This window comes from Eurytemora carolleeae, unplaced genomic scaffold, assembly GCF_000591075.1.
Source record: "Eurytemora carolleeae unplaced genomic scaffold, Eaff_2.0 scaffold493, whole genome shotgun sequence".
Classification (NCBI taxonomy): domain Eukaryota; kingdom Metazoa; phylum Arthropoda; class Copepoda; order Calanoida; family Temoridae; genus Eurytemora; species Eurytemora carolleeae.
In genome coordinates this window covers 116,789-129,995 of record NW_019396728.1, presented here as the reverse complement: position 1 = coordinate 129,995, position 13,207 = coordinate 116,789, and the positions used below count along the sequence as shown (strand labels likewise).

The window sequence follows — 13,207 nt, the reverse complement described above, 5'->3', positions numbered from 1 at the left end:
CAGATCTATACCTAGATACAGGGTTCAGTTAATCTTGCTCAGGTCTATACCTAGATACAGAGTTCAGTTAGTCTCACTCTGGTCTATACCTAGATACAGGGTTCAGTTAGTCTTACTCAGATCTATACCCAGATACAGGGTTCAGTTAATCTTGCTTTGGTCTATACCTTTATTTTAGTATTGTAAAATATATTTTTTTAAATGAGGATATTTTTAAGTTTTATTTTTTTCAGAATATGATAAATATCGCAAAAAAGAAACCATCGATGCTTATCATGGTTGTGGCTTGCATCTTACTATTCACAGTAAGAATATTCTAATATTATTTATATAGTTATGACTTTATAAAGGAATTGAGTCTTTGCCACAAACTCAAATTTTCAAATCCCTATATCTTTGCAATCTTATGGTAAAACCCTTTGATATTTAAATCTTAGATTAGATCTGATCTAACAGAATTCATAATTTTAAATATCTAAGGTCTACGACATTGGTTTGCAAAGATATAGGAATTAGAAAATCAGAGTTTGTAGCAAAAACTCAATTCCTTTGTAAACTAACCAACATTTTCTGACACTCAGGTTTATTTAAAAACTAATTAGTTTACAATTTACATCCCACGGGTTTACCTGTTTTCTTGTAGATTTCTACATCCAAGGGTGGATACATGGGGGGGGGGGGTGGCAGGAACTTTTCACTCCCTGACAGATTCAGTTGGGGGGGGGGGGGGCAACGCCCTGACTTCTCAATAGCACTTAAGGGAAAGAAAACCTAGTGCAAAACAGGAAAGTCAAAAAAAAAGTTTCACCTTGGGCGCGTCTTTTGGTTCCTAAATCTGGAAATTTTGTTCAGAAATAAATCTATAGCTTAAGTCCTGTATCCGCCCCTGTCTACATCCATGCAGTTATGGTTGTAGAATAACATATTGGCCCCTTAATATAACTTTATCACTTTATTATTAATTGTTTACATTATTTTAGAGTTATGGCGTTACCCATTGGTATTTCAGTAATGAGTACATATTTCCTGGATCATGTCTTTTTGCAAAACCCGGAAAACGTCCATTAGGTATGAGACAATTGAAATTATGTTTTTTTTATCTTTTGTGCATATTACGCCAAAATCATTAAAATATCAAACTTTTCACAATGTGTTTCTATTTAGAATAGATTTGTGTAAATATGTAAAAACAAATTTGAAACCTATAAAGAGTGAATATTTTGTAAAGGATATGTTCTTGGCTGCAATATTGGCCCCAATATTGTACTGCGTAACTGCACTGACTTTTAAAAAGAGGTTTAACCCCTTATTTTGGAAATAGTTGTCTATTCCTTGCACGCACCATGAGGTATCCAACAACATGTCTAAAGCCCACCCTGGGAGGGAGGGAAGGCAACCATGAGTTTCGGAAACTGTGCGAGGGAATTTGCCTTCCCTCACTCACCCTGGATTAACCAGGGGGAATTCTTTTGGTTTCTTCCATTTTCATTTGATGGCATTTTGGTCTTTTATTCAACAATCTGAAAACTTACATATAGCTGTCTTTTATTCAACAATCTGAAAACTTACATATAGCTGTCTTTTATTCAACAATCTGAAAACTTACATATAGCTGTCTTTTATTCAACAATCTGAAAACTTACATATAGCTGTCTTTTATTCAACAATCTGAAAACTTACATATAGCTGTCTTTTATTCAACAATCTGATAACTTACATATAGCTGTCTTTTATTCAACAATCTGATAACTTACATATAGCTGTCTTTTATTCAACAATCTGAAAACTTACATATTGTCTTTTTCGCATCTCAATTTCAAACGTATAAGCCAACAAAAAATGTATTAAACTGACAGTTTGGCGGGATAAGGTGCGAATTGTTAAATTCGCGGGAAAGTTGAACCATTTAGAGGGGGGTTTGTCTGATCGTGAATTCACAGGTTTCAGATACAAATTTTGCCTTCGAGAGTATTCTTTTAACTTTTTAACCAGGGGGACGATTCGATACCATTTTGGAGTTTTGTGGTGAGCTGTGTGATCTTACAAAGGAACCCAAAACAATTCCTGGAGATGTTATGGGAACTGTTACAGCTAAGGTAACTTACATAGATATAAAAGAATAAGAATTAGTGGCGTATGGAAACATCTGATTAAATTTAATAATAATCCCCTCCCCCTTCCTGACTCCTGAGGAAGAATGTAAAATCTTAGTTAATTTAATAAAATGGTAATCATACCGAGATTTTTCATTGCTTGTATCTAAACAGTCCACATGTTGACATGTATAGAATTCGCCAAAGTATCACCATCATCCCAAGAGATTTAATAGTTTGAAAGGTCTTCCAACTTTAATGTGTTCTTTGTGATGGGAAGTCTGATTGTCATCATTATCACTCACATGTCGGTAGCAAGCAGCAACTAAGCTTCGTTCTAATCCTTTAAGAGTCAACTTTCAACTAGTCTGCAATATTTGTAAACAAACCCCATAAAGGAATTGAGTCTTTGCAACAAATCTCAATTTTCTAATACCTATATATCTACAACCAAATTATGTAAACCTTTGATATTTCAAACTTTGATTGTTTGATATAACAGAAGTCATAGTTTGAAATATCTAAGGTCTTACAACATTGGGTTGTTAAGATATTGGTATTTAAAAATCAGAGTTTGTGGCAAAGACTCAATTCCTTTGTACAAAGTACAAATATACTTGCCGCAAAACCCTTATATCCAATGTACTGTATGTCAGTAGCTAGTACCATAGCTAAATTGCCATTTTTAATTTCAACTGTAACCCTCCGGTCTGGTGAAGACGACATAAGCTATCTATATTCTTGTATATCTATGGTAACTAAACGATGTGAACTGGTACAACTATGGTAAGGATTGACTGCTAAAAGGTAATTAAAGAATGATAACTGCTATAGAGGTGCGTTTAAATCATTGGAGGTGTTAAACATTTCCAGCAATTAAAGTTTTTTCTTCTTTCATGCTGCAGCAATATTCTTAAAGAATTAGACTTCAGAGGCGACTCTACAGAATTTTTTCAGTTTTTTAAATTACATTTATGGCTTCCTGAAACTGTAAGCTTGTTTCTTTGATAACCATAAAAACCACTTTTTTAAGGCAGAAATGCAAAAATTCAATCTTCAAATTTGTTATTTAAAGAGATCCAGGTCGTAATTAAAGTTTCATTCTTCGTGGAAAACCCTGTATGATAAACATTTTATTGTAATGCAATATTTTAGGTTGATTGTGATGCAATATTTCAGATTGATTGTAATGCAATATTTCAGGTTGACTGTAGTGAAATATTTTAGGTTGATTGGAATGAAATATTTCACGTTGATTTGAATTAAATATTTCACGTTGATTTGAATGAAATATTTCACGTTGATTTGAATGAAATATTTCACGTTGATTGTAATGCAATATTTCAGGTTGTCTGTAGTGAAATATTTTAGGTTGATTGGAATGAAATATTTCACGTTGATTGGTATGAAATATTTCACGTTGATTGTAATGCAATATTTCAGGTTGACTGTAATGAAATATTTTAGGTTGATTGGAATGAAATATTTCACGTTGATTGGAATGAAATATTTCACGTTGATTGTAATGCAATATTTCAGGTTGACTGTAATGAAATTTTTTTAGGTTGATTGTAATGAAATATTTCACGTTTATTGTACTGCAATTTTTCAGGTTGACTGTAATGAAATATTTCAGGTTGATTGTAATGAAGTATTTCAGGTTGATTGTGATGTAATATTCCTAGTTGATTGTTATGCAATATTTCAGGTTGATTGTAATGCAATATTTCAGGATGATTGTAATTCAATATTTCAGGTTGATTGTTATGCAATATTTCAGGTTGATTGTAATGCAATATTTCGGGTTGATCATGATGCAATATTTAACATTGATTGTAATGCAATATTTTAAGCTAATTGTAATTAAATATTTCAGGTTGATTGTAATGCAATATTTCAGGTTGATTGTTATGCAATATTTCAGGTTGATTGTAATGCAATATTTCAGGTCAGGTTGATTGTATGCAATATTTCGGGTTGATCATGATGCAATATTTAACATTGATTGTAATGCAATATTTTAAGCTAATTGTAATTAAATATTTCAGGTTGATTGTAATGCAATATTTCAGGTTGATTGTAATGCAATATTTCAGGTTGATTGTGATGCAATATTTCAGGTTGATTTTGATACAATATTTCAGTTTGATTGTAATGCAATATTTCAGATAGATATTGTTATGCGATATTTCAAGTTGATTGCAATGCAATATTTCAGGTTGACTGTGATGCAATATTTTAGGTTGACTGTGATACAATATTTTAGGTTGACTGTGATGCAATATTTCAGGTTGACTGTGATGCAATCTTTCAGGTTGACTGTGATGCAATATTTCAGGTTGACTATGATGCAATATTTTAGGTTGACTGTGATTCAATATTTTAGGTTGACTGTGATGCAATAATTCAGGTTGACTGTGATGCAATATTTCAGGTTGAATGTGATGCAATATTTTAGGTTGACTGTGATGCAATATTTCAGGTTGAATGTGATGCAATATTTTAGGTTGACTGTGATTCAATATTTTAGGTTGACTGTGATTCAATATTTTAGGTTGACTGTGATGCAATAATTCAGGTTGACTGTGATTCAATATTTCAGGTTGACTGTGATGCAATATTTCAGGTTGAATGTGATGCAATATTTTAGGTTGACTGTGATGCAATATTTGGTAGTGAGGAAATTGATAAACCCAGTGGGCACAAAGCCATGCAATGGGAAATGATTCCTGAGCATATTCAGGTGTGTAAGAAAAATGCGCATTTTATTTCTGTGCATTTATGAATTTGTGTAATTTTACTATTGGGACAATAATTAATCCATTTATAGACATTTTTTAAATGAAAGGGTTCGCCAGCCAGATTCATGAAAAAAGAAATAAAAGTATTTATAGCTTTTTTTATTTAAAATGTGCATTGATTGTATTTTTCCCTTTTTCATTATTTAGCAAGAGTTCACTCACAATGGAAAAGTGTTGGTAAAACCTTGGTTCATTGGTAAGTATTTGCGCATTTCTAGAACAAATATATCATTGTGTTTGATCAAAAATATATCATTGTGTTCGATCAGAAATATATTGTTGTGTTCGATAAGGAATATATCATTGTGTACAATCAGAAATGTTTCATGGTGTTTAATCATAAATATATTATTGTGTTCGACAAGGAATATATCATTGTGTTTGATCAAAAATATGTCATTGTGTTCGGTCGGAAATATATTGTTGTGTTCGATAAGGAATATATCATTGTGTTTGATCAAAAATATGTCATTGTGTTCAGTCAGAAATATATTGTTGTGTTCGATAAGGAATATATCATTGTGTTTGATCAAAAATATGTCATTGTGTTCAGTCAGAAATATATATTGTTGTGTTTGACAAGGAATATATCATTGCGTACAATCAGAAATATTTTATTGTGTTCAATTAGAAATATACTGTTGTGTTTAATCAAAAGTATATTGTTGTGTTTAACCAGAAATATTTCAATGTGTTCAACCAGATATATACTGTTGTGTTCAATCAAAAGTATATTGTTGTGTTCAACCAGAAATATATCATTGTGTTCAACCAGAAATATATCATTGTGTTCGACAAGGAATATATCAAAAATATAACTTAAATAGCCTATCATAAAATTTTATAGATCTTAACAAACTTTTATAATGAACTTTTAATTCAAATGCCATTTTAACTCACATAGAAAAAAATCTCCACAAATATTTTGTACAGAGGAAACACATCAAGGAGGCACACAGAAAGTAGGAGTCTACACTAAAGCAGATGTTCAAAAATATGGTGAGTAACTATATAGGGTTACCCATACAGAACGAGACTATAAAGACGACAAGAAACTTGTTATAGAAAATGTCCCAAAGATAAAATTTTGTCATTCTTATGTTTGAATTTTGCAAAGAAAAAAAAAGTTGTATAAAAACAGTGAAGTCGTTTCTGAAGTTTCATCCTCTGTTAAATATGAAAATGACAATGAAAATTGATGGAAACAAATATGATATTATGTAATTTTGTCAAAAAAGGGAAAAGCTGAAAAGCCTATCCTTTATAACTTACAATGATTTAAAAAAGAGTTAACTGCAAAGGAGGAGCCTTTAACTAAGGCAAGAAACTCTGTAAACATGGCGATCAGAAGGTTGTTCTGAGAAAAATTGGATCTGTAAATAAAACTGTAGAATAAAAAATTTAGATTTAAGGATGAATGACAGAATTGGAAAAAAAACCGAACGCATTCATCTTTATCCAAATAGTCTTTCACAGATAAACTAAATAATTTAGCTGGGAAAACATCAAGCTTGAAACATGAAGATATAGAAGAAGACTAACTAAACTTAACAATTCTCATTATTTGTGAGTAACTCTGTGTTAAAATTCATTAAAAACTTAAGTGTTAATGATTAAAATTCTAGTTGATGCATTTTTGGGTGGAAAACCTCTCGATAATTATGGTTCAGGGAGTGCACTGGTTAACCAGGTGAGATACTAGCAGAAATCTGAACAGCTTTCAAAATTCTGAATCAATTTTCAAGAACAGGTCGACTTTTCTTCAGAGACACCCTGTAAATGTGTATCATTTAATCATTAATGAACAGTTGTCTAGTTTTCCAAGGATAGGGTTGTATTCTGTACAATGTAGATTGTACATCTAAATAACAAAACCGCCAACAGTAAAAACATTTCAATTTTTCGATCAAAAGTGTAAAAAAGTCTAAATACAATATTTGCAAAACGATATTTGATCATTTCAACTTTTTTTCTTCAAATTTTGAGAAAGAGATAATACTTTTTTTTTAGATTTTTAAAAACTTTTTGCCAAAAAATGATAATTTTGGTTATAAAATGAAATGCTTAGAGTCTTATATTAATGAAGAATGCTTAAACTGGATTAACATGGTTTAGAATTAAATGTTAGAATCTATAAAATGGATAAACATGATTTTATAATTAATTGTTTAGAGTCTATAAAAAGGATTTAATATTATTTTAGAATTAAATGTTTAGAGTCTATAAAAAGTATTTAATATGATTTTATAATTAAATGTTTCGAGTCTATAAAAAGGATTTAATATTATTTTAGAATTAAATGTTTAGAGTCTATAAAAAGGATTTAATAATATTTTAAAATTAAATGTTTAAAGTCTATAAAAAGTATTTAAATTATTTTATATTTAAATGTTTAGAGTCTATAAAAAGTATAATATTATTTTATAATTAAATTTTTAGAGCCTAAGCCAGATAGATGTGAAGGATAAAACTGTTCTTGTAATTGGAACTCAGAATCCATGGGTTGAAGCAATCGTTCTTACCAAGTAGGAAAAAAAAATAACTCACCTAGAAAACATAAATAAATTAGAATAATTCAATATAAATAAATTCAAAAGTTTTGATTAGCAAACATTTTTTATATTGAATTCATGTTCATAATTTACAGTGTACTAGAACTTTCGATTTAAAGCAATTGAACAATTAAATGATTATGTGTTAAGTTTGAATCACCAGCTAAAGCTTGATTTTTAGAGATATGTCTAAACTAAGGGATTTAACGTAATCAGTTGGACAGCAAAAGATACAAGAAAAGTGTGTTCAAAACAATTTACAAAAGTCAAACTTTAGATAGATAAAGGTTTGAATAGCAGTGCTGTAAATTGTTGGTGGGGCTCAAAGGGACTGTATCCTATATGTGAGTGGTATATATAATTAACATCAGTTCCCTTTAAACATTTGACTGGTCAAGGTCCAAGGATGACAGAGGTGTTTTTATTTTTTCAAACACACTTGTAAATGTTGATCTCATTGTACTGAAGCTATTTTATAAGAAACATTTTTCTTCGAGTTTCTACGTTAGACAATATTTTGGAAAATGTTTTAAGGCATTTGCGTGGAGCTTATACTGCACATGCTAGTGTACACAATTTCCCGGGTAGAGAATAGAGTTTTCACAAAAGTTTTTAAATAGAAGCACACTCTCTCCGACATTAATAATCAGAGGTTTCAGGGGGTTTCAGACTTAAAAAATGGAGGGCCTCTTTAAATTCTGTCTATAGTCATAGTCCCTTTAATGAAGATTATCTGAAGACTATTATCAGGAATCCAGGTCTAGTGATGACTCTAGAATATGGAATGTTTAAAAGTGAATATCCAAAACTCCAGTTTGTTACTCCAGCAGTTTTCAGGTTTAACTTTTTTTAAATCTCATTTTCTTGCATTAAACTTAAGTAAATTACTTGGCATTTATAAGGGGTAAAAGATGATGTTTCCATACATTTTTTCATCATTATCATCGGTTTAAAATTCTTTAATCACAAAAGTTAAATATGCTAAAAATATTCAATATTTTTTTTTAGAATGCATTCATTCTTCTTTTAAAAACACATCCTAAAGTGTTTTTGTGATTAAAATGAGTCCAAAAATTAAATATCCTTTGAACAACACTTGATTTTTTTATTTCTATAGCTTTATTTGTCCATGGCTGTGAATAACGAATAGTATGCAAAAATAATAGATTTCCCATTATTTTGGAACTCTCCAACAGTGTGCAGTTATAGTATTTTTGCCCTAATTCCTTACCAATTCTAAAAATCGATTGACTTCTAAAATCTACTTGGGAGAATTTAAATTTTGTAACTCAAAAGTTTTACAGAGCCATGTAATTTTAGAAAAAAATAGTCCCCGGGAATGGGTACAAATAAAAGTCTTGATTTTTTTAAAAAACTTATCTTACGTTTAGAGAAAAATATAAGAAAGGAGAACTTCCGCTTTTCGATATAATAATATCATACTCTTCACTAGAACACTCAGGATTAGGTTAGGCTTTAAACTTGATTTTTTAAAGGAATTGTAGTTGTAACTTCAAGTCAATCTCTACATGTAGGGTGATATCTTTGATTCACAACAGTGTTCTTAAAACCTTTGTCTGATCAGGAATAAATTAGATATCCATGTTTGACTCTCTAAAATTTTATTATTTTCAATTGTAGTTTCTCTAGTTTCATTTTACAGATTTGATGTGGGGAAATTATCAAAATTAAACCCTTTCCAGATAGTAAATCGACGATATCCACATAATTGAGCAGAAAAGGTTTATATGGACTGTTTTGACTCGGACATGCCCATCTTTTAAAGGAAAGTCGCTTGAAATTACAAAGATATTTCCTGTAAGGGATTCTCGATCTAATTTCATTAAATGACAGAAATATTCTCGTTTTTCTATCAAAACATTACTGGACGGGTTGTTTTAAAAGTGACTTGCGGATTTATGCAGCCGAGACAAGGAAGAAAGAAATTGATAGAAAACCAAGAAATTCCAGGGCATCTGACCGTGACTCTTTAAGTAAAAGTCATTTGAAAAAATGTTGACTGTTGACTGTTTCATATTATTAATTGCAAAAACAAAACAAAAAATATCTTTTTAACCTCTTATTAATTTCAAGGATCTTATGGTATTATTTGTTTAACATTTTTTTGCTATATTATTTTGCATGATATTGTTTTGTAATGGCATTTATTAATACTTTTTTACTGTTGGTCAATATTGTATTCTAATATTGATATATTTTTTTCTTTTTAATTGTTTTGTAATATTGTTTTCTACTGTGGTTTTGTAATATTGTTTTAAAAATTGTAATCTTATATTGTTTTGTGATTTTGTTTTTTAAAATAATTTTTTAAATATTGTTTTGTAATACTGTTTTTAAATATTGTTTTGTAATACTGTTTTTAAATATTGTTTTGTAATACTGTTGTCAACCATTAACCATGATACATGTAAAGTCGTATTTAACTTAGGACACCCTCTCGGAGACACTAGAATCCAAACCAAATAATTTTAGGCTTCGGTCCTTTGTTCTCCCATCAGAGTGTAAATAACTTAAAGCATTGTGAATCCATCCATTTTCAAAAGTTAAACAAAGAATATTTTCACATAAAGATTTAGCGACTTTCGTTAATAATTAATTGTCATTCTTTTCATAAGTTTAAAAAAAACGTCCTAGGACTGTCCGACGACTTAACCCTCTGATATCCCATAATAGATCGTAAGAATCTTTTCATTATAAACATTCATTGTAACAATTTATATGTTATCATTTATATAATTTTTTCAGGAAATAAAGAGTTTTCTTCATTATCGGTTTTGATTTGAGGGTTATACTGTTGTTTATCTGTTCATTATTGAGAATCTTGTTTCTATCCGACAACAACTGTTTTTAAATATTGTTTGTAATACTGTTTTTAATATTTGTTTTGTAATACTGTTTTAAATATTGTTTTGTAATACTGTTTTTAAATATTGTTTTGTAATACTGTTTTAAAATATTGTTTTGTAATACTGTTTTCAAATATTGTTTTGTAATACTGTTAAATATTGTTTTGTAATACTGTTTTTAAATATTGTGTTGTAATACTGTTTTTAAATATTGTTTTCTAATATTGTTTTTTGTTTTGTTTTTTGATGTTATATTTCAGTATAGTTTTTTGATATTATTTTTTTTAGTATGATTTTAAACTATTGTTTTGTAATATATTTGCATAATATGTTTATTTCATACCTTTGATCAAATTTGACACTACAAATAATGCCTGAGATTTTAAATGTACAAATATAAAAGTTTTTTCAAAATCTAACCAAGGTGATTGGTTTTTAATAAAACAAAACCCCGGTCTTCACTTGAGCTTTACTTGGGTCTAAGCAGACGCAAAGACCGGGTTTTACTCGGGTTTTAGCTTTTAAAATCTCATCTCCGATGTTTTGTAATATTGGATTTTATTTTTTAAATTATTGTTTTGTTTTCACATATATTAAAATTTGAAATATCAATAAGGTAAAAAATTGGAAATTAAAACTAATTATCGATTTTGAAGGACGTTACGGAGATGCAATTAACCCTTGGGGGGATATATTAACTGTTGCAAGAGTCAGTTGTGTGTCTAAACCTGATGCAAAGGTAAATTAAATTAAATCAAATTTAATTTTATAAAAAATAAAAAAAATTTTGGTGTTTATTATGCCTTACAAATAATATTTGGTATATGTATTTTTTATTTTATTTCCAAATACCAAGCTAAAAGTTTTCTAAAAGTTCTAAACGAAACGATCGTTTATGATTAAACCAAATATGATATGTATTCATTTAGAACGCAGTGAACATGAACAAATGGGTTTTATGTGCAAACATCGATTATTAATAATGTACAACGTTCAGCAAATGTTATGGAATATCGTATAACCCGATATTTATTACAAATATACATTATCAGAGATGTAAATTTTTGTTTTGTTAAAACAGCTTCTTATAATAAATTTACTTTACATGTGTGTAGCAACATTTCCAGTTTGAAGACTTAAATTTCACTTTTTACTAATAACTGTATGTATATATAATCTTAATATTCTTCGTCTTCTTCTTTGTCCTACGAAACAGTTTACAAGATAGTATCTAGATTATATTTTTAAAAACAAAAACAACAAAAATTCTCTGTATAGGCTTATCACCCGATAAGCAGAGACAAATTGTAAAAGAAAATTTAAAAAAATGAACTGGAAAATAGTAGGAACAACTGTGCAAACAAAAAAAAGAACAAAATTTATGCTATAATCTTGATATTACTATTTACTACAGTTAATAATTGGAGTCCCAACTGCTGGATTAGACAGGATAGAGTTCAACGCTCACAGGTTATGATTTATTAATGTTTGGGAAGTTCCCTAATCAGGATTTCTTTAACACAAAATTCCAAGTTTCAACTTCTCAAACGTACTTTTTCCTCAGTGGCAACTTCCCAATTGTACAATATACCAAGTATCAACTTCCCAAATTTACAATAGCCCCAAAAGTGACTTTCTAAATTTACAATATCTGAAGTGGGAACTGCCCAAATTTACAATATCTGAAGTGGGAACTGCCCAAATTTACAATATCTAAAGTGGGAACTGCCCAAATTGACAATATCTGAAGTGGGAACTGCCCAAATTTACAATATCTAAAGTGGGAACTGCCTAAATTTACAATATCCGAAGTGGGAACTGCCCAAATTTACAATATCTGAAGTGGGAACTGCCCAAATTTACAATATCTGAAGTGGGAACTGCCCAAATTTACAATATCTGAAGTGGGAACTGCCCAAATTTACAATATCNATCTCAACTCTAATGAGTTTAATAACCTGGAGAGAGCAGAAACCTGTTGTTCCAGTTCTAGTTGATCTGCACCACCAATATGAAGTTATACACTACCAATATGAAGTTGCTACTGATGTTCGTCAATTTATAATCCTTTGTTCAATTTCAATCAACCAATTTTAACTTCGCCATTTGTGCAAATATTTCAAAACAATATTATTTTTCTTAAATAAATGTTATAGAATATTTGGGTTTTTCCTGATTTCTTTATTTGTATATTTTCTGACCTTTTTTAAAGGTCAACAATTTTATATTTATTGATGAAGAAAATGATTTGTTGAAGAGACTAGTAATACATTTTATCCAAATAATTTTATTTTTAATCAATTTTATTAGGATAATTCTATTTATCAATTCAATTATTAAGAGAATTTTATTAATCAATTCATTTTATTCAGTAATTCCTTTTATTCAGAGAATTATATTTATCAATTGATTTTATGAAGAGAATTATTTTCATCAATTCATTTCATCCAGAGAATTATGTAAATCAATTCATTTTATAAAAAGAATTATATTCAACAATTCATTTAATCAAGTGAATTATTTTCATAATTCATTTTATTAAGAGAAATTATGTTCATCAATTAATTTTATAAAGAGAATTTTATACATCATTTCATTTTATTCAGAGAATTATGTTAATTGATTCATTCTATCAAGCGAATAGTATTCATCAATGTATTTATCAAGAGAATCATGTTCATCAATTCATTTTTTAAAGAGAATTCTGTTCATCAATTCATTTTATCAAGTTAATTATATTCAATATTTCCTTTTATTAAGAGAATTATATTCATCAATTCATTTTTTTAAGAGAACTCTATTCATCAATTCATTTAATCAAGTGAATTATATTTAATAATTCCTTTTATTAAGAGGATTATATTCATCAATTCATTTTATCAAGAGAATCATAC

The 13,207-nt window shown here is 29.1% G+C and overlaps 1 protein-coding gene across 1 annotated transcript; it reads left to right on the top strand.

Annotated features, from left to right (window-relative positions):
• The first annotated feature begins 212 nt into the window (after positions 1-212).
• Positions 213-12,238, top strand: LOC111707880 (uncharacterized). The gene is made up of 12 exons (XM_023481062.1): positions 213-305; positions 981-1,068; positions 1,993-2,096; positions 4,744-4,836; positions 5,042-5,090; positions 5,828-5,893; positions 6,520-6,584; positions 7,334-7,419; positions 8,197-8,283; positions 8,838-8,914; positions 10,970-11,052; positions 11,728-12,238. Exons 1-12 carry the CDS (start codon positions 237-239, stop codon positions 11,788-11,790), a joined length of 930 nt encoding a protein of 309 aa, XP_023336830.1. The 5' UTR covers positions 213-236; the 3' UTR covers positions 11,791-12,238.
• Positions 12,239-13,207: the final 969 nt, after the last annotated feature.

Bases quoted from the DNA above. Each gene is read 5' to 3' on its own strand.
- LOC111707880 (XM_023481062.1), top strand. From the start codon at position 237: ATGATAAATATCGCAAAAAAGAAACCATCGATGCTTATCATGGTTGTG. The intron at 7,420-8,196 runs GTAGGAAAAAAA...GACTATTATCAG, and splicing joins GAAGCAATCGTTCTTACCAA to GAATCCAGGTCTAGTGATGA. The intron at 11,053-11,727 runs GTAAATTAAATT...TATTTACTACAG, and splicing joins TGTCTAAACCTGATGCAAAG to TTAATAATTGGAGTCCCAAC.